The sequence below is a fragment of the Kwoniella shandongensis genome, chromosome 3 (assembly GCF_008629635.2).
Source record: "Kwoniella shandongensis chromosome 3, complete sequence".
NCBI classification, from domain to species: Eukaryota; Fungi; Basidiomycota; class Tremellomycetes; order Tremellales; family Cryptococcaceae; genus Kwoniella; species Kwoniella shandongensis.
This window is the reverse complement of record NC_089289.1, coordinates 702,700-721,828: the sequence shown is the minus strand read 5'-3', so window position 1 is coordinate 721,828 and position 19,129 is coordinate 702,700. Positions and strand designations below refer to the sequence as shown.

Genomic DNA, 19,129 nt, shown 5'->3' with positions numbered 1-19,129 from the left:
CAGCTGAGCTAGGAGGGCGATCGAGACGCGGCTTTCTTCGAGATTGTCTGTTGTCTGAGGAGGTGGAGGTGTGATCGACAAAATCGTCATTGCTTTTTTGGCATCTTTTTCGTTTCTAGCAAACTGATAAATATTTGATTTGATCTGATCGTTCTAGTGTAGGACTCGCTATATATTGACCAGTATTGACGCACCAGAACATGCTCCCTCCGACCGGGTTCTTCCCGACGTTGATAACGTTCCATCTTTTCCCACTTCATGCGCCGTTCACGCTTTACCTTGTTGATGCGCCCTTTGGTCGATTCTCAATCAATTCGTCGAAATGGAACTTACCAGGTGAATGGGTTGTCTCAAGTCCCTACCCGTGAGATCGGCTGAAGAAAATGTATCGCTCGGGAGATTGAGTCGGGGTGAGTGGGCATGCTAATTTGATTGTTGTCTCTTGATGTTATAGGTAACATCGCTTGGGCAGGTATGGAGCTTGTCGCGGTGAGTAGAACTTCTCGACTCGCCTGGACAGGGAATGTCAAACGAATGAAGCGACTGACGACTGAGCGATCTCGTTCTTCAGCCTATAACCTTTCTCATGACGCTCTATACCAACGGTCACTTACCTCTCACACCACCTGCAAAGATCCTATCTGTGAGTAATCACAAGTTGAACAACAGTGGACTGTAATTCAGAGTGAGGTGTTCCTTTCCACTGACTGCCACTACCGCTTTGTAGAGTCTTTACCTCGTACATTATCTTCATCGAGCGGTGATCTCGCCTCTTGTCTTGTCACCAAAGAGATCACCACTTCACATCTCTATTCCTTTCGGTGCAGCGTTATTCAACCTCTTGTGAGTGGTCGCGACTCACTCCGTCCGATCCACGGATAGTCAATTCCTTTCGTTCCACTCCGCCAGTTGAATGGGACGGTGCTTCACGAGGTTGGATAGCTGATAGTCAACTTGGTCTTTTGGTAGTAATGGATATCTCCTTGCAATCGGCTTAGCGTTCTATCCTCCTAAACAGATAGGCACGACATTCTGGCTAGGTATCGTAGGCTGGGCAATCGGCTTTGCAGGCAACGGTGCGTACATTCATCCCCACCATCTGTTTTCCTGTCACTTCATCCCTCGACCCCTTGCTTCCCGATTTGACAAGACAGATCTGATCGCGAGAGCATACCGCTTGAAAGCCAGTGGACATTAAACTGATCATTTTCGGTGTGATGATCCAGTCTATCACGATGAGATCCTCAATGATCTACGACGATCAAAAGCCGATAGATTGACCATCAAAGATTTGCCAGAGGACAAAGATCCAAATGCGGGAAGATACAAGATACCTCGAGGGGGTTTGTTCGGATATGTTTCGTTCCCGAATTACCTCTGCGAGTGGTAAGTCATTGGTTCACTTTCACTCTCCCTAAGACTAACAATCATCGATTGACGGTAAGCTGACATTCACTTTCTCGTCGACAGGTTTGAATGGACCTCTTTCGCCCTCGCCGCCTCTCCATATCCCTTCATCACCGTCCCTCCCCCTTTTGCAAGTGGTGTCGGCATCGCATCTCTCGCAACTCGCACAATTGCCAACGTATGGTGGCCATCTACTTTGCTCTCGCCACCATGGATGTTCGTACTAGCTGAAATCACGTCGATGTTGCCTCGAGCGATTAGCGGACATGCATGGTACAAGGACAAGTTCGGGGCGAAGTATCCGCAAGATAGAAAGGCTGTTGTACCAGGGCTGATCTGAACGGCTCTTCGTTGTCGTTAACATCAACCAACACATGTGTTCACGACATGTGGTCGAGTATCTCATATGTATTATAGATCTTCCGTACTCGTACTGTATTTGAACTTTTGTGTATATGTATGCATCTATACTACATCTCCACGACGACGGGAGCATACTCTCCTTCTTCCTCTTCTTCCTCATCATCTTCAACGATGTGGGTTATCTCATCTATATCCCAATTCCACTTCTTCCAACCTACATCACGTAATCTGTTCCAATTGCTCTTGAGGACTTCTCTATCACCCTCCTTCCACCCCGTTTCCCCGCCCGCCCCCGCTCCCGCTCCCGCTGATCCTGATGAGGAGGACTGCCACATCGCTCCGGCGAGGTTCTTCCTCAGACTCTCAATCTGATCGAGATAGAACAAATCCATCTCAGGTAATTCCCCTTCGAAAGAATTCGCGGGTAACGCTTCCAGCTCTGCCGATAAGGTATGGAGTAGCGACAAGTATAACCGTCGGATCGTCTTGATGTTTTTATCGGAAGACGAGGGGAGGTAGTCGGGTGGTGTGGAGAGGAACGAGGGAGATTGGCAGAGAAGAGTTAGGAATCGTTTGTACACTAGTAAGGCGGAATAGGACGAGAGCTGGAGGAGGAGGACGAATGCTAGTTGGAGGTGGGCAATGATCTTGATCGGGTCTGCGACAGAGAAAAAGCCATGGGTCAGTCGGAAAGTCATAGTGTTACGCTTTCATACCGGCCAGAGGTTATGCCAGAGCAGGGGGCAGAATAGTACTCTGCCGGCGGTATGTGTACTCACCATTATCTAATTCCTTGATCAAATTTCCCAATAACCAACTCTTATCCCTCGAATACCTCGTCACCTCTTCACCGACCGCTCCATCCCTCCAGCTCCGTTTCAAATCAAAGTTAGGAAATCTCATACTCCTCGTCCTCTGTCCACCTGCCACCGCCACCGCTGAGGATGACAGTTCCATCTTTTCCAAATCGGATTTGATCCCCTTCAACTCTCCATCTTCTTCTTCTCCTTCTACGGACATCAATCCATCAACTCTTCCATCTTCCCCCAAGACTGATCTGATAATTTCGGAAGTGATTTCGTTCGTTTGTGATTTCCATTGTTCTAATCCTTCAAATGGGTATGGTGCCATCTCCTTATCCAAAGTTCGGAGATGATCGTCTGAAATCATAGCGGTACCTCCCTCTGGGTCGGCGTGGTCTATCAATGGTACTGACTCGGATTTGGTGTCGTAGGTCAATACTACCCTCTCACGAGGTCTGAATTCGCGTAGGAGAGCATGTCGTATAGGTATAGTCGAAGGTCCAGCATTTACATTCGAGTCGGAATTGGTGTCGAAAGCGGCTGAGGTAGGAGAAGTGGGAGGAGACCAGGTTATGAGATGGAGACCTGGAGGAATGAATTTGATACCCGAGAACCGACGAACGACGTGGACTCTGTTCAAGCGAGCGGAATGTCAGCAGGTGCATAAGTATTAGATTTTGGTTGAGGGTGCGAAGAGCCGGGGCTCACTTACGTCCCGTCAATACCGAACTCGCTACCTTGCGGTAAGTCCGTGATGACGAGGAACCCTCCTGCATCCCATAACGCCTGCGCCTGGTCTGGTGTGAGACTGTCCATGATACCAATAAGTGACTCTTGTTGAATACGTCACTCTTGTATCAACGGGTCCCTCCTCGTGGTGGGTGGTAAGTCGTAGTGGTGGTTATTGTGTGAGAAGAAGAGTAGAGCGTGATTTGGTTGTAACTACGCGAGATGCAACCAATTCTGAAATTCTGGAACTTTGTGGCAAAAACAAAGATCTAATCTTATCAGCTGTCTGCAATATCCGGGACGGAGGCAGCAGAAGTCGTATAACATCTTCGTGCGGACGTGATTATCAGAATGGATTGATCAACGTATTGTACCCCACTCCTAGAATATGTATGAAGAGCCCTCAAACTCGCAACAGCCAACGCTAGATAAGTGAGTGGCCTTTGACCACCTCGGTCAAGCTACTGGGTCATCCTGTCTGCCCCCTCTCAGTGTACCTGACATCTCCAAGACGGTCAAACATCCGCGATACAGACTGATCGTAACATAATGTCTAAAAGTACACGGTATGGCTGATGATTCGCTTAGGAGCCTCATGAAGCTGCCTCTTTCTTCTCGTCCTCACTTTCACTCTCGCTCTCACTACTCTCCTCACTAGAACTCTCACTCTCATCCTCATCCTCGCTATCACCTTCGCCCCGTTGTAATTCTGCAGGTGGTCTCGAATCGACCACTGGACCAAGATCGCCTGATGGATTTTGAGGTGCGTCGAATACCCCGAGTCCGAGATCCTAGATCATTTGAGCGGGATCAGCTATGCTGAACCGTAGACATATCGTGGAAAGGGAGGACACGGGGCGTTTGGTCTGATGAAGTAAAAGTGGAGATGAAGGATGGTTTTAGGCGGCGGACTCACCATCGCAATTACCCTGTCTCCGTCTGCTTTTTCCATATCCACAGCATCTGGATCTTCAGCCGCTCGAGCTAGGAGCTCGACGTTCGAAGCTTGTAATAAAGGGAGGAAAGCTCGGGCTCTTGCGAGGGCTAACACGGGTACACAGCATATCAGCTGAGGTCATTGGAATGGCAGAAGCAGCATTGAGAATGATATAGAAAAGGCAAGATGGAGGTTCCGGAGAAGCGGACTTGACATTGTTAGAAACATTGGATAGAGTTGAGGGAAGCCGAGATATTTTGTCAGGAGATTAAGACCGTATCTCACGCACCATCACTCTCTGGCATAGCAAATGGTCGACTAGGTATAGGATTTATAGGCGATGCAGGTGATTTTGATCTGTCATCACGTTGTGTCGTGATCCCCGAGAGGAGTTGACCTAGAATGGTGTAATATGATCAGCTTCTCGGAATGATGCAACGGATATCGTGGAGCGGGCAGTGCCGTGGTAGGAGAGTGCGGTTGCATGATCAAACGGAGTTCGGGACTCACCCAGTCTCGCTTCTCGGTCTTGGGGAGTTTCCACGTCCAGCTTCTCCCTTTTGGTCTCTGAAGGCGAAGTTGACATTTCGTGCAGTTGTTGTGGATGTAAGGGTGGTTATCGAATCAGTCGGCGAAATGCACCGTCTTGTCGCTGCGTTGTGTCGTTTAGAGTTTTCCCAAGTTCCTTCTCAGTCTGTGTCGTTGCTTGTCTTCTGTCGTCGTTGCCGCTGTCAAGATATGATGCAGAGTGCGAATGGACAATTGATAAAATAAACAATAACAAACCCAAGTCAAATATCAAAACTTCCTCCACTTTGAACCAACCTCCACTTTGACGATCCTCGTTCTAAAGCTAGTCGAGATACTCTTCGATCTTTATCATGATTAATGTTCATCTTCTGACAAGCTGGTAAGGCTCAATATCGCTTCCTCACAATGACGAAACTATCACCGCTCATCCGCTCTGCCAAACCTATAACCTCGCTTTCGCCCTCTGCACTCCAATCTCACCTCATCGCAGCCTCTTCCTCTCGACCATTACCTCTTCATCTACCCGATCTTGTCTCTTCCTGGCCAGCACTGGACACTTGGCGTCTTGAAGACGGACTGAAAGTCTTGCGCGATTCCATTGGCGAGAACAGGAGTGTGGAAGTTGAGCTGGGGAAGAGAGGCAGGGGTTATCTGCATAAAGATTGGCAGAGGGTTTGGATGCCTTTTGGTGAGTGAGAGTATGGAGTTTTGGCATGACATTCCAATCTTGATTTGCAAGCGTGTCAAGTGTCAAAAATGGCACGGTTACTACTATTCTCACGGGGGGGAAGAAGCTCCTCCGTCTACCCTATGATCTACGACCGTCCTTCCGATCTCTATTCAAGATGTTCATTACTGAACTCGTACTAACACACCATCGACACCTTTGTAGGCCTCTTCCTCGACGCCTTCATCCTCAACCTCATCCCCTCTTCTTCCTCCCCTTCCTTACTACCACTAGCATATCTCGCCCAATCCGATATCCTCGATACTTCCCCCTCATTACTCGAGACAATACCCGCTTTACCCCATTTCCTCGTTGGAAAAGAGAAGAGTTTGTATCGACGGACATTGTGGCTTGGACCAAGGGGGAGTTGGACACCGTTTCATAAAGATCCGTACCATGGTATATATTCACAAAGTACGTAGTAACCTCTCACCTTCTCACTCTTTGGTTTCTTGCTTTTGGCGCTTGAATTCGTAAGAATGGCAGCGCTAACGACTTATATGCCGTGCCGCAGTCATTGGCAAAAAGACATTCCACATCTTGCCTCCTGAAGCTAGACATCATCTCGATATCTCTGCCTTACCCCGTCATACCAACACCTCCCAAATACCACTCCCAGTCTCTCGTATCTTCTCCCCTACGTCCCTGTCGCCATTCTCGTCGAAAGATGATCTCGATGATCTATCGGATCTCCCTCCTGATACCGTCGCTTCTACACGAGTAGAATTAGAAAGAGCATTCGAGTTACCAGGCGCTTGTCAGGTAGATGTGAATGCTGGCGAGTCAGTATTGATACCCGAGGGATGGTGGCATGCCGCAGAAGGGGTAGAAGGAGCTGGTGTAGGAGTCAATGCTTGGTTCAGATAAATAGATAAGCTTCAGACAATTTCGACTTGTTGTAGTGTATTAGAATAGCATGGCATAGCATGGATCGCATCATCACCGCTGATAGAATGATCGTTCATCACAATGCGTTGCATCTTTCTCTCCCAAAAACAAAAACAAATACAGCGGACAACATAGTCACCCTATGAACAATCACGACGACCTCAAATAAGCCAGCCAGCCACGATCACGATCCGATAAAGACCCGATTAAACGAAGAAAGCGAGGTAGATGGAAGAGACGGCAGTGGCGGCGATGACGGTGTATCCGGTAGCATAGACACCCTTGATTGTGAGACCTGCAAGGAGTTTGGCAAAGTCAGCATTGTAATTCCCCTTCAACCGCTTGCACCATTTTCAACCCCGCGTTTGACCGATGTTTCGCCCAGTACCAATCCCCCTCAAAGTACACTGCCTCTCTCAACAGGATGAATGGACATCATTCCCTCACTGATCTTTCTCTGCCATCTCTCCTAGTCTTTGTCCCCTTCACGATCACCCCAACTCTCAGCCAGACATCCCTCCCTTCCCAACCCCGTCTTTGAAACCAAAACCCATGTCAGACCCAACCAGACTCACCCTTGCCCATATCCCAACCCAAATGTCTGATTCCGTTATAAGTGTGGTAAGTGAATGGCGCAGCCAATAACACCTTGAACCCAGTCTTCGCCCAAACCGGCAGATCATGGGCGATCTGAACGAGATGCGCCGAGTCGATAGCGGGGAAAACGGGGTGAAGAAGGTAAGCCATGGCGGAGAGGTAGAGAGCACCGGAGAGGGCGACACCGGTGATTCGGTTGAGACCGGACATGACGGCGGTGATCTGTGGTCGAGGAAGAAAAGTATCGTAATATTGTTGCGGGCGAGCATTTGTAGGTAAGTGGAGGAGTTTGGTCGTTATGAGTGAGTGGTAGTAGAAGCGAGTGACGATGATCGAGGCGAGGCAGAAGAGAGATAGTAGAAGAGAACAAGGTCAGCGAATCACGTCACAGCGACTTTTAGTGATGGGTAGTCATTCCGATCACTCCACTCACCTGAGGCTGGTAAATGGCCAAATGAGGAGAAGTAGGTCTCTTCTCTCGTTGAGTGTTCAACAAAGCCATGTTCTCAGCAGGTGTAAGTCGGTCAGTCGCGATGAATCTGTGTTACAAAACCAAAGCATGTCAGCCATTGAACCACCACTTCGAAACCCCTCCCTCCGAAAGGCTATCTGTTGCTATCGATATCATTATCTCAATGATTTCTCCCACCCCTTCAATTCTCCTCCTCGCTACTCTTTGAAATTCCAGCTCGCTTCGATAGGCATAGGCATCCGACCATCCGACTGTGCCATGAACCAAACACACTCCTCCTCGAGCAGCCTTCCCTTTTCCGCCCAATCTCGATCGTAAGCCATTCTCACAACTCACCGTCTTTGAGCGAGCATCAAACCCGGCACCGAAGCACGAAGCATGGAGGCTACGAAACAAATACACATTAGCACATTGTCCCCTACCACCCAACAAGTAGACCGATCTCCCATCTTCGTCCCCTTCTCCGGCTTCCAAAAAGGGAGAGGAGACGCAGATCCCATCGGAAGAGCGACAAGTTAGAGACAAGACGGGGTCACGCACGCTTGGCCATGGACCTGAAAGCGGAAGTTCGGACGATCGAAGCCATCGTGATTGTGTAGTCGGAGTGGTGTATAAGATCGAATCACAAGCACGGAAAGTATGTTGTCAACGATGTTAAACAAGAGACATGTATGTGGTATTCGTTCTTTGATGTGATCTCGAGTGGATGCTATTCGTCAATCTCATTTAGTATCAGAACCAATTATCAGGCTCAACTAATAATACACCGGTCGGAACAATTCGGGGGTATTCGTCGATAATAAAGTGGAATGTGGCAAACAGTAGCATGACAAACGTATGCTTGTCACATCGGCCAGATGGCAAAGTAATGCTGGATATCTATCCAGGTAATGATGGTATGCACAATACAAGAGTGACGATGTGGAACTTAGATGGTAGTTGACCGCGACATTGCTTTTAACCTTCACTAGGAGCCACTCCCAAATCCCCTTTTAACCTCTCACGCTCCGTTCGCTTCTCCTCACCCTTCGCACGCTGAAGAGCTATCCACGCCTCCTTGTCCCTCTTCACCGGGTTTACGTTGCTGTGTCGTGTCACGAGAGTATCAGCTTCAGGCAGTTCCCTGCGAGTATGATAAGCTGATGATCCACCTACCGCTTATGTATTTTCGACTTGATGTGCAGATCCCACTCTTTCAGACTGACAGAGTATGGTCGATCGGGTGTTGAGCAGGCCTCGCAGTTCTTTCGTGCGTTGATGTTCTGTCGACTGCTCAGGATTTGATGACGTATCAGTGATTGTCTCTCATGTGACACGTCTGTTTGGGGTGGCCGCTCACTCTGCAGTATCTGGTACTTTAGACTCGCCCTCTTCAAGACAAGCAAGTAGCTCCCCCGCATCCGGATGTCCAATCTCCTTCGCGAGCGGCACATCTTCGCCGTCCAGGAAAGCTAACAACCTTCGTCAGTTGATTTCCCGGAGAACGTAATCGGAGACCCGGCTCACATTGCAAGATGTCCACAGCAGGCTTCACACCAACCTCACCCCCAGGCACAACGTATACTTCCACTTCTCCGCCTAGAGCCCTCGCTTCTCGCACGGCAGGCAACAACTGCTTCTTGATCCATTTCAGTTGAGATTTGGCGTATTGATGGGTTGAAAGCTTTGTGCGGTCTAGCATTGCTGGGAAGAGTGGGTCGGACTGAGGATGAGATTGATTGAGGTCTAGCGCTGCAAACTCTTTGTAACCTAAAACACGATACAGGTTTGGGTCAGTCGAATGCGTTATACAAACTAGGGAGAACATCTGGGAAGATATGGGAACATGACGGACACAGAGGTAATCCTGCGATGACTCACCGATAGACTGGAAGATACCCTCTGTATGGTCGACCGCATCCGCTGAGCCATACACCTCTTTGGCAATTCCTCTCAACTCCGCAATCTCTCGCAGCAAGCCGTTCTACGCCATCAGCAAAGACTATGATCAGCCTTCCACTAGACCGATAGGTACGTGATAAAGCTCACCTCGACCATCTTGTCCACTCTCTTGTCGAGTCGCGGTCTAAGGGTTTCTAAAGGCTCATACACCCAAAAGATGAGAGTACGGAATCTGTCGGATCGTCAGTCAAAGTGCTGGATAACTATATGACGACCTACCTCGCTCTTCTGCCTTTCGATACGACCTCCTCTTGCTCTCCCTCTGCTTTACCTGCCTGACCACTCCCGCCTCTTTCCCACCATCTCTCCAGTCCTCGTCTGACCTTCCGTCCATCACGCCAATGCCATCTCCCCGCTTCCTTCTCATCTACAGTCAGCAACAAGCTATGCAGAGCAAGGAGCTGATCATCCTCTGTCGTAGTTGGTCGACTCGACTTTGGATTTGAAGGACCTGCTTGTGCTTTTCCATCTTTTGGGTTCGTACTACCCGGCCACATGGGATCGGGTGTCCAGAAAGTGTCGAGTAGCTTTAGGAGGTCTGGATCAAAGTTGTCAGGTAAGGCAGGTAAAGGATGAGGAGGTGTCCATCGGACTGATAGAGGATCGGAAGGTCTAGTGGGAGGATTGGTCGTTGTTGCACGGTCGAAGGAGAGTTCAGGCGGAGGGAAAAGATAATGTTGGATGAAGTAGTGTGTTCCACCGCATATGATGGGCAGTGTTTCGGTAGAGAGTGTCGATACCTGTGTGTTATTCACGAGACGTCAGCAATTGCATAGACTCTTGGGACTGCCGTGTGATCTCTTCTCTCCTCCAGGATGGAAATCATTGGTGATTGGTTACAAGTGTACGTTGTTCTCCTCTTCTCAAAAGTCTATTGGGCACGTAGTTTCAAGCTCATTCAAGCGAGGCCACTCACCTTCTGATCAGCCTCATTACACCATTTCCCAACTTCCCAACTTCCCCCTTGTCCAGGACTGACGATATCCAAGCCCCAATGTTCGATACCTCCCATCTCTTCCCCTGTGACTTTGTTAGTGATCACATCTAGACCTTTGTACAACTGCATCGAATCTGCAGACAACACGAGACCGCGTTTCGGCGTGGAGTTGGTCTGGGTAGAGGTGTCTTCCGATGTTGAGATAGAAATAACGGTCCTTGGCTTGTCGGTACTTGAAGACGATGACGGCGAGGATGTACTCGAGGCAGTGAGGGACTGAGCGAGTGATACCGCGAGTTGGGATTTGCCCACTCCTGTCGTCCCTATGACCGCTACGATATCCCGCATCGCCCTCGGGGCAGAAGAGGACATGACGAAGCGACGGTGAAGGGATTGTGTCTTGAGCTTTGGGATATGGCGGCCAGGATCTGCAGGACGTGATAATTTTAGGTACGGAAAGAGGGAAAGGTAACGGATCGTAGTGCGCATCAGCTTGTCCTTCTTGTCTACCTCATATTCGAAATTGTGCGTTGCGAAGATGATCAACAACAACAACTATATCGTGCTTAGAGCAATATCATGTTCGAAAATCACAACAATGACGGAGCTCGCCGCCGCTCCTTTCAATCCGATGGGATGATGATCGGAGGATGACTGATGATTTCCCTCGACGTGATCCGCATACAACCAAGACAAAAGAACCGACTACGGAAGGCGGACCTGAGCGGATATGGAGGAACGCAACAACGCATACATGGTAATCTGACAACTATACAACCCAAAATAGCAAAGGACATAACACATCTATCTATCACATCACAGCTCCATAGCCTCTTCACCCATTCCACCACCATTCACCACTGCACCTTTTTCTGCCAGCGGTTCCGAACCGGCTCTTCTCCTCGTACTTCCCTTCTTCTGAACTACTGTCCATCCATCTTCCTCTTCTTCACCTTCTTCCTCTCGAACCACTTCGAGACTCCCACTTCGACCGATCTTCCCGAGTGATGTAGGCATGGTGGGGATGGAGTCGGATAATCTGCCCATCTTGACAGGACCGAGAGGACTGACGAAATCGAATTTTGGAAGAGTAGGCGCAGGTGATCCTCCCCCATTCGCACTTCCATTGAGAAGTAATAGAGGGGCCGTCTCGTCACCCGAGGGTAATATACGGGGTGGCGTATAACTTCCCATTCGGTTCGCTCGTGGGGAGTGTTCGCCCATTCCCGTGTATATCCCGTTTCGCCTCTTGTCGCTTCGTGTCATCCGACGTGGAGAGTTCGGTCTCTGAGGCGTTGATAGTGCTGGTCGGATGAATGATGCGAGTGATGGCGACGACGTTCGTTGAGGTGTGGATATCCCGCCAGCACTGGTTGGGGTCGAAGGACCAAAGATGCTTGACGTAGTATCAGATAGAGGACCAACGGAAGCATTTCGGTGTCCATCTTCCGGTGTCATCATCCTTCTCTTTTTGGGACATCCCAACATCTCCGATATCTCATCCACACACGCTCTTCCTCTTCCTCTTTCTGTATCTTCACCTTCGCCCTCCAACATATACGTCGAACTCGACTTGGCAACTTCTCGTAACCGCCTCTCACGCTCTTCCGTCGTCGCTCGTAGTTTCTCCAATCGTCGTTCATTCATCACCCAGTTGACCTGTTTGTTCCAGGATTCTTTCTCCGCTTTGATTTTCAATCGATCTTCTTCTTCTCCTACTCCTGGGTGTGTACGGTTATGCGCCGCCAAACTCTCACGGGCAGAAGCCATCATGTCAAAGGTGGTAGGGTTGGCCGCGTGGTGATATGCACTGAGAAGTGCAGGGGAGGCCAGAAGGGGTGGAGTAGGGCGACAGCTGAGAGGGATAAGACGGGATTTTATGGTGATTATACTGGATGAGAGATGATTTGTAAGCGTTTGCGGTTGAACGATTCGCAGATGTAGAATTCAGGTCACCCTCAATAAAGATCCATGTAGATGGAATCTAGAGAAAGAGTGGATACTGAACGATGACTCGAACTGAAAAACTCACGGCGACTTGTTCTCGTTGTATATACGAACAGGGAAGAAATGATTTCCCCTTGGTACCGTTCGACCTTGGAAAAAGGTTTTCTTGTCTATGATCTGGATATATCGTAGAATATTAGCTCTCCGAAGCTAGAATGTTGAATCGCTGAAGAGATCCGACTCACCTTGCCTGGCCATAAGCCATCTTCAGCGGTGTCGACCAAGACTATATCGCCACTTTTCGGACTCCATCGCCGCCACTCTCTTTCTTCGTCTTGGCAAAGGGAATGAACGACGATCGCACCTTGGTGGACGTTAGACGGTAACGGTCTACCATTACTGTCTCTCCGATCTGCCAACCAAAACCGCTACGTTAGAATTGTCACTCGCCACGTTAAGTGAGGAACGTAAGGGGTGTCGCACTCACCACTGTTTTGATCTTCCGCCACTAAGCCATCCTGTTCCATTCCATCTGCTTCTGCTTCTCTCTTAAGCGCTCTTTTCGCCGAACATGTCAACTGGTCCATACTCTTCATGACCCAATACCTATTCAATGCCTCTTCCCATCGACTCTTGACGACGCCATCGTTGAGCTTCACCCCAGCACAAGCTTCAAACTTTGACGTGAGGAGATCCAGTCGTGTGAACGTATCGCATACTAGAAGGTCGAGCGCTGCATCGAACGAGTTGAGAGGGAGTGGCGCTGTCGATCCGTCGCATGGTGCACACTTTCTCTTTGGCATAATGATCTATACAAGCACGACAAAGGTTGATCTGTTGATGAGTAATGTTGGTTGGTGGGTCGGTGGCGGGTGGTGTGTAGGGTGATCTAGGATAACATCGTGTATGTATGTGTTGAATAGCTTGATTGAATGAAGTCGAATGCAACGATATATCTAATAAAGTGAGGGCAGTTGATGCTGATTACTGATCATGAAATGCAGTGATGATGTGATGATTCGTCGTTGTCCTCGTCGTGTGAGTTGTAAGCATCGAAGCGTATCACTTGATTGGTGATTGGTGATGATGTGAAGATTATTATTATTGATGGGTCATCCACCGTGAATAAGCAGAATGGGATGTGGAATGTGACCCTGAAAAACAAAAAAACGAGCAAAGAGATGCGGGGCTCCACTCTGACTGACACTCGTTTTCGTTTGAACTCAGTTCTGGCTTAGGTTCGTTTCATCGTTACTCGTGCTCGTCCATGTTGATATCGCTTTGACCTTTACTCTGTACATCGCCGCACAGTCACGCTATACCATGGCCAAGAAGAAGCTATCCCTCAAACGTGAGTGTCCTTCATCACACAAATCGTATCCAAGTTGACTAGGCCTCCCCTATCAGCCGTCCAGAGGGGCTTCGCGACTACCTCAGCAGCCAAAAAGCCCGTTGCTCCTCCGCCGGAACCGGAGGCATCAACAGAAAGGCAAGACGAATCACAAGCTACAGCTTCCGATATTCCAGCTAGCCAAAATGGAGCTGCTCCCTCTGGTAGTGACGCACCTGGTAAAGGTATAGATGCACAGGCAGACTGGGACGACGAAGAAGCGATTGAGAGGGCAGCTCTTCAATCTCTGGTCGAGAAGCTGCATGACAAGGGAGAAAAGGAAGTTTCACGTATTGTCAAAGTGGGTATCTTCATGACAATCCTTTTTTGGCTATCGACTGATATGTCGTCGTCTCAAAAGGCTATTGAGTATGATCGACGACTGGCCACATCTTTTCCCAAGCTCGAAATCAACCAGAATATCAGAGATCGTGTTTTAGAGCTCGCCTTGGAAGAAGAGAAAGCTTCTTTGGCAGGTTCGTAATACTCTTAGTCTACCATCAAGCTTCTCGACTCGAAGCTTACCACCTCATTTACAGATCCCTCAAAACCTTCGATCGAGACTATACCGTCGGCTGCATCGCCCTCCGAGAATGAGAAAACCCTATTACGACTGTTCATTGCGTTCCACGTCCTGCGGAAGCTGGGCTTTAGCGCCGAGCGGGTCGAGCAATGTATGCTAGAAGGATTGAAAGAGGGTGACGGCTGGGAAGAAGCTCTTGAATGGGTGAGTTTTGATCCTGCACAGATGTGAGATTAGGACGAGCTGACGTACGAAATGAAACAGATGTGGAACAATCTTAGCGAGGATGAGTGCCTGCAAAGAGGAGAGTATGCTAAGCGGGACGGTGAGTATATTCTACCAAACTTCAAATACTGCATGGCTGACGAAGATTCATAGAACCAAGTCTCGTTGCCGAGCCCCAAGAGGTTCTGATAGATGTGCCTGCACCTGAAGAGCCAGAAGAGAGCACAACTTCCACCAAACAACCGATACTACCTCCTGCAACTGATCCTTCCATTACCTCCTCCACCGCCCCCGGATCTCTCTTCCAGTCATTAGACTCCGCTGCGCCTTCCGATTCAGACTCTGACGAAGACTTCGACACAAATAAGATCAACGAGACTTGGGCGAAACTTTCCCTCGAGCTGGACAGTTTAAGGTTAGCGGCGGGAGGTGGCGCAGTAGGTAAGGGGAAGGGGAAGAAAGGCAAGGGTAATGGAGTGATACTGGAGACTCCGGAAATGAGAAGCTTGAAAGACAGGATCGGAAAAGTTGAGAAGGAGTATCTGTTCAGCCGGAAGGACGCGGGTAAGCTCAATAAAGTCGACAAGACTACTGCCCTTAGCTGATCAATCTTCTAGACGTCATATTGAGAGGACTCAAATCACAAAGGGATGCCGCTGCCCTCGCTGCGAAACTGAAGGGTACAGCTTTGCACGACAAGGCTGGAATTCCCGCCAACACCCCGATCAACGGATCCACTGAAATCCCTCAGGCCGATACAATCGTCCAGCCTGACATCAAAGACGTTTTCGAAACAGTAGCAGATGATGATGATGAGGATGGAGGTCTGTTTGGTGGTATGTTGGACGAGCCTGCCGAACCAACACCCGCCGAAGAGAGTTCGTCAAACAACACTGTCATTGCGATCCGCTCCATGCCTATTCCGAAGCAAATGTCATTTGCTGGAACGATCCCCAAGAACGTTCTCAAATCGTCTCTTGCCAAGTCGGCCAAACAGGCTGTTGTCACTTATGCTCGTCTGTCCGGCGCCAGCCGCGCAGCTCGCGCTGGACTGGAAATTCGATGGTCGGCTACGAGAAGGAAGGTGTGGAAGATGGAGGATATCGCTTGTGATGATATGGCGGAAGCTGAGAATTACGTGGCTACACTTGCATTGAGCGAACTTTCGGGAGAGGGAGAATTTGTCGGGGTGAACTGGAGGACGATGCCCCCTTCTTACAGAGAATTGTGGGAAGAGTTGGAAGTGAAAAGGAAGGAGAAAGAAGATGCTGGGAAAAGAGAAGTCTGGGCGCAGGTCAAAGCGATATACGAGAAGAAGGCGATCCTACCGCCAGTCGAGTCGAAGATCGATGGGTCAAAGACAACGGCTACAACCACGAACGCGGAGACGACACGAGTCGACGAAGAACGACCAGACCGATATGTCGAGAGACTGCAAACCGAGTTTGAGAGGCGGCGCAACTCGTCAGCTTACCAAACCATGCTGCAACAACGTAATTCCCTTCCTATCGCCTCGTTCCGAGACCAGATCATCTCGACGCTCGATTCATCACAGATCATGGTTCTAAGCGGAGAAACAGGATGTGGTAAATCGACTCAGCTGCCATCATTCATTCTGGAAGATCAGCTCGCAAAGGGGAAACCATGCAAGATCTACGTCACGGAACCAAGGCGAATCAGTGCGATTTCACTTGCCCAGCGAGTGTCGCAAGAGCTGGGAGATAGCGCAGGGCAAATGGGTACGAACTCCTCCCTTGTCGGATACTCCATCCGACTCGAAGCGAAAGTGTCGGCAGCTACGAGACTGGCCTTTGTCACCAACGGTATCGCGTTACGAATGTTGGAGAGCGGCTCAAGCGGTGGATCGAAGGGAACGGCATTCGACGAGGTCACTCACATCATAGTCGACGAAGTCCACGAAAGATCGATCGAGTCCGACTTCCTCCTTATCGTCTTGAAGAAATTATGTCAACAACGGAAAGACCTGAAAGTGGTCCTCATGTCAGCTACAGTCGATGCGGACAAGATCTCCTCTTTCTTTGGAGGATGTCCCTTCCTCGCTGTTCCTGGTCGAACCTTCCCGGTTCAAGTCAATTATCTCGAAGACGCGATTGAGACGTCCGGCTGGCATATTGACGAATCGTCTCCATTCGCTGTGAGAGGGCGACACTTCAAACCCTCAAGTCAGATGGTCGAATGGAATGAGGAAGGCGCCAAGTCAGATTCCGACCCGTCCGATGACGAAGGTAGCGGCACCAACACACCCTCAACAAGCAACCCTGCTAAACTGTCATCAGCGCGATATTCATCTGCTACAGTATCTACAGTCAACCTTCTGGATTCCAGACAGATTCCTTATGATCTGATCGTTCGACTCCTCGAAAAGATATGCTACGAGGACACAAACCTTCGACCGTTCTCACAAGCAACTTTGGTCTTCATGCCTGGTTTGGCGGAGATCCGGAAATTGAACGATATGCTAGGCAGTCATCCCGCTTTTGGAAGTAGGGATTTCGTGGTCTGGCCTTTGCACAGTAGTATCTCATCTGAAGGCCAGAGTGCGGTGTTCGACAAGCCGCCAGATGGAGTTAGGAAGATTGTCATTTGTGAGTTGACTATCATATTGGTAGGCAAAGTGCTAATTGGGGACCTAACCCGTCGCATGTAGCGACGAACATTGCTGGTGAGTCTGGCAGTCACAACACCTTGAAAGCATATCGCTGATGGATGTGTGATGCGCAGAAACTGGTGTTACCATCCCCGATATCACTTGCGTGATCGATAGCGGAAAGCACAGGGAGATGCGGTGAGTGTTGGGCGACAACACCTAAAAAACGCTTCTAACACCTCAAGTATTAGATATGACGAGAAGCGACAGCTTTCTCGACTAGTAGAAACGTACATCGCTCAAAGTAATGCCAAACAGAGACGAGGACGAGCTGGTCGTGTGCAGGAAGGTCTTGCCTATCATCTGTTCACAAAGGCAAGACACGACACGCAGGTATGTCGATCATTATTTTTCCGCTAGACAGGGCAGCTGACGAAGGATTCAGCTTGCTGAACACCCTATACCCGAGATGCTTCGTTTGTCACTGCAAGATCTAGCACTTCGAATCAAAATCCTCAAGGTGCCTCTTGGGAACACCATCGAATCGGTTCTCTTGCAGGCGCTAGATCCACCATCCTCCCAAAACATCCAACGTGCCATCGCGTCCTTGGTCGAAGTCAAAGCCCTCACAACGAATGAGGACATCACGCCGATGGGTCGATTACTCTCGAAACTGCCGATGGACGTGCATCTGGGCAAATTTTTACTGGTAGCGGCGTTGTTCAAGTGTTTAGATCCGGCTTTGACCATTGCGGCTACATTGAATTCCAAGTCGCCTTTTGTGACCCCGTTTGGGTTTGAATCGCAGGCCGAAGCCGCCAAGAAGGGATTCGCTGTTGGTGAGTGAATCTGACTAAGCTAGTCTCCTTCTACCTCGAACGCAACATGGGGCAAGTCGATCGACAGTCGAAAAGAAAACTGATCTTGTTTATGTCTCGCGTACAGGCAATAGCGACTTCTTGACCCTTGCAAACGTCTTCCAAAGCTGGAGAAAGGCATCCGAAAACCCGAATTTCGTCCGGGTCTTCTGCAAGAAGAACTTTGTCTCGCAGCAGGTAAGTGTACAGTTCGTTGACTCAATAGAGGCATCTCTTGCTGACATGGAGTGTGATTGGTAGAACTTGCAACAAATCGAAGAGCTTCGACAGCAGTTGCTTGCGTAAGTGCTCCCAAGGGTAGAGATCGGGTTGATACTGATCGATCGATTGGATATAGATACCTTGTTGATTCTTCCTTTGTCGAGGCAACATCTGCTCAGAGACAAGAAGTCAGCCAGTATGTTGCCTCATACTTCCACCAATATAATTCAGCTGACCGCGACATGCAGAGCCCGGTTTTCTCGCGGAGTACGAACTCGCTTCGTCACAGTCCCGGAGGATCTCAACGTGAACGGCGAAGATGTACAAATCCTCGGAGCTGCAATTGCTTCCGGGCTATATCCTAAGCTATTGTCGCTTGACGGAGCAAATGGTGGTATGAAGACCATCATTAATCAGCAACCTGTCGCCATTGTGAGTCCAGACCATATTTCGCTTTTCGAAAAGTGGCCATCCCACTAATGCATGTTCCTCGACGCAGCATCCAAGCTCGGTCAATCGCCGTGTTTCCAAAGCGGACTTCGGGACAAATTACCTAGCCTATTTCACACTCATGCAGTCAAAACGACTGTATGCGTGGGAGACTGGACCCGTGGATGATAGAGCGTTGGTATTGCTATGTGGCGACAATGCGGATTTCAGAGTGAGTACAATTGCCTTGCTTTGACAAGCTCCAGCCTCGCGGAAGACTGTGTAGAACGAGTGCTGATTTTCGTTCGTTCGGGTGTAGATCTCTGCCTCTTCATTCCATCTTGATCGGAAGATCAGATATAATATCACACCCAAAACATCTCTCGCGCTCAAGAAATTAAGAGAACAATTCGCTCAAGCTATGACAAGTAGGTTGAGAGGTAGGAGGTTGAACGAGACTCAAGAGCAGTGGTTTGAGTTGGGTTTGAAGTGTTTAAGTGTGGGTGTGTGGACTGAAGAGGAGCTTTCGGTTGGAGTGGTATAGCGGCGGGGCGCGCAATAGACGAAAGGGGTTGTTTGCACATGTAGCCATAGGA

The 19,129-nt window shown here is 49.3% G+C and overlaps 8 protein-coding genes across 8 annotated transcripts; 3 read left to right on the top strand and 5 right to left on the bottom strand.

Moving 5' to 3' along the window:
- Positions 1 to 200: 200 nt before the first annotated feature.
- CI109_101624 (uncharacterized protein) lies at positions 201 to 1,747 on the top strand (the record flags this gene model as incomplete). The annotated part of the gene is made up of 7 exons (XM_032002439.1): positions 201 to 336; positions 455 to 489; positions 572 to 643; positions 728 to 843; positions 970 to 1,076; positions 1,227 to 1,386; positions 1,471 to 1,747. 7 exons carry the CDS (start codon positions 201 to 203, stop codon positions 1,745 to 1,747), a joined length of 903 nt encoding a protein of 300 aa, XP_031863376.1.
- Positions 1,748 to 1,877: 130 nt separating this feature from the next.
- Positions 1,878 to 3,389, bottom strand: CI109_101623 (uncharacterized protein; the record flags this gene model as incomplete). The annotated part of the gene is made up of 3 exons (XM_032002440.1): positions 1,878 to 2,428; positions 2,550 to 3,205; positions 3,286 to 3,389. The coding sequence occupies 3 exons, from the start codon at positions 3,387 to 3,389 to the stop codon at positions 1,878 to 1,880; spliced, it is 1,311 nt and encodes a 436-aa protein (XP_031863377.1).
- A 506-nt stretch (positions 3,390 to 3,895) lies between these two features.
- CI109_101622 (uncharacterized protein) lies at positions 3,896 to 4,825 on the bottom strand (the record flags this gene model as incomplete). The annotated part of the gene is made up of 4 exons (XM_032002441.1): positions 3,896 to 4,093; positions 4,219 to 4,346; positions 4,529 to 4,636; positions 4,750 to 4,825. The coding sequence occupies 4 exons, from the start codon at positions 4,823 to 4,825 to the stop codon at positions 3,896 to 3,898; spliced, it is 510 nt and encodes a 169-aa protein (XP_031863378.1).
- Positions 4,826 to 5,175: 350 nt separating this feature from the next.
- CI109_101621 (uncharacterized protein) lies at positions 5,176 to 6,364 on the top strand (the record flags this gene model as incomplete). Its single annotated transcript, XM_065967022.1, has 3 exons — positions 5,176 to 5,458; positions 5,663 to 5,911; positions 6,012 to 6,364. The coding sequence occupies 3 exons, from the start codon at positions 5,176 to 5,178 to the stop codon at positions 6,362 to 6,364; spliced, it is 885 nt and encodes a 294-aa protein (XP_065823094.1).
- Positions 6,365 to 6,591: 227 nt separating this feature from the next.
- On the bottom strand, positions 6,592 to 8,040 carry CI109_101620 (succinate dehydrogenase, cytochrome b556 subunit; the record flags this gene model as incomplete). The annotated part of the gene is made up of 5 exons (XM_032002443.1): positions 6,592 to 6,680; positions 6,961 to 7,204; positions 7,416 to 7,521; positions 7,791 to 7,839; positions 7,995 to 8,040. The coding sequence occupies 5 exons, from the start codon at positions 8,038 to 8,040 to the stop codon at positions 6,592 to 6,594; spliced, it is 534 nt and encodes a 177-aa protein (XP_031863380.1).
- A 371-nt stretch (positions 8,041 to 8,411) lies between these two features.
- CI109_101619 (uncharacterized protein) lies at positions 8,412 to 10,821 on the bottom strand (the record flags this gene model as incomplete). The annotated part of the gene is made up of 8 exons (XM_032002444.2): positions 8,412 to 8,538; positions 8,610 to 8,723; positions 8,794 to 8,905; positions 8,961 to 9,203; positions 9,315 to 9,417; positions 9,483 to 9,567; positions 9,615 to 10,135; positions 10,312 to 10,821. The coding sequence occupies 8 exons, from the start codon at positions 10,819 to 10,821 to the stop codon at positions 8,412 to 8,414; spliced, it is 1,815 nt and encodes a 604-aa protein (XP_031863381.2).
- Positions 10,822 to 11,148: 327 nt separating this feature from the next.
- On the bottom strand, positions 11,149 to 13,082 carry CI109_101618 (uncharacterized protein; the record flags this gene model as incomplete). The annotated part of the gene is made up of 4 exons (XM_032002445.1): positions 11,149 to 12,223; positions 12,365 to 12,456; positions 12,525 to 12,691; positions 12,767 to 13,082. The coding sequence occupies 4 exons, from the start codon at positions 13,080 to 13,082 to the stop codon at positions 11,149 to 11,151; spliced, it is 1,650 nt and encodes a 549-aa protein (XP_031863382.1).
- Positions 13,083 to 13,602: 520 nt separating this feature from the next.
- Positions 13,603 to 19,077, top strand: CI109_101617 (uncharacterized protein; the record flags this gene model as incomplete). The annotated part of the gene is made up of 17 exons (XM_032002446.1): positions 13,603 to 13,630; positions 13,687 to 13,970; positions 14,031 to 14,145; positions 14,209 to 14,396; positions 14,457 to 14,517; positions 14,571 to 14,981; positions 15,035 to 17,023; positions 17,086 to 17,100; positions 17,160 to 17,223; positions 17,277 to 17,418; positions 17,471 to 17,864; positions 17,971 to 18,080; positions 18,144 to 18,184; positions 18,241 to 18,300; positions 18,353 to 18,536; positions 18,604 to 18,765; positions 18,853 to 19,077. 17 exons carry the CDS (start codon positions 13,603 to 13,605, stop codon positions 19,075 to 19,077), a joined length of 4,473 nt encoding a protein of 1,490 aa, XP_031863383.1.
- Between the last annotated feature and the right edge of the window lie 52 nt (positions 19,078 to 19,129).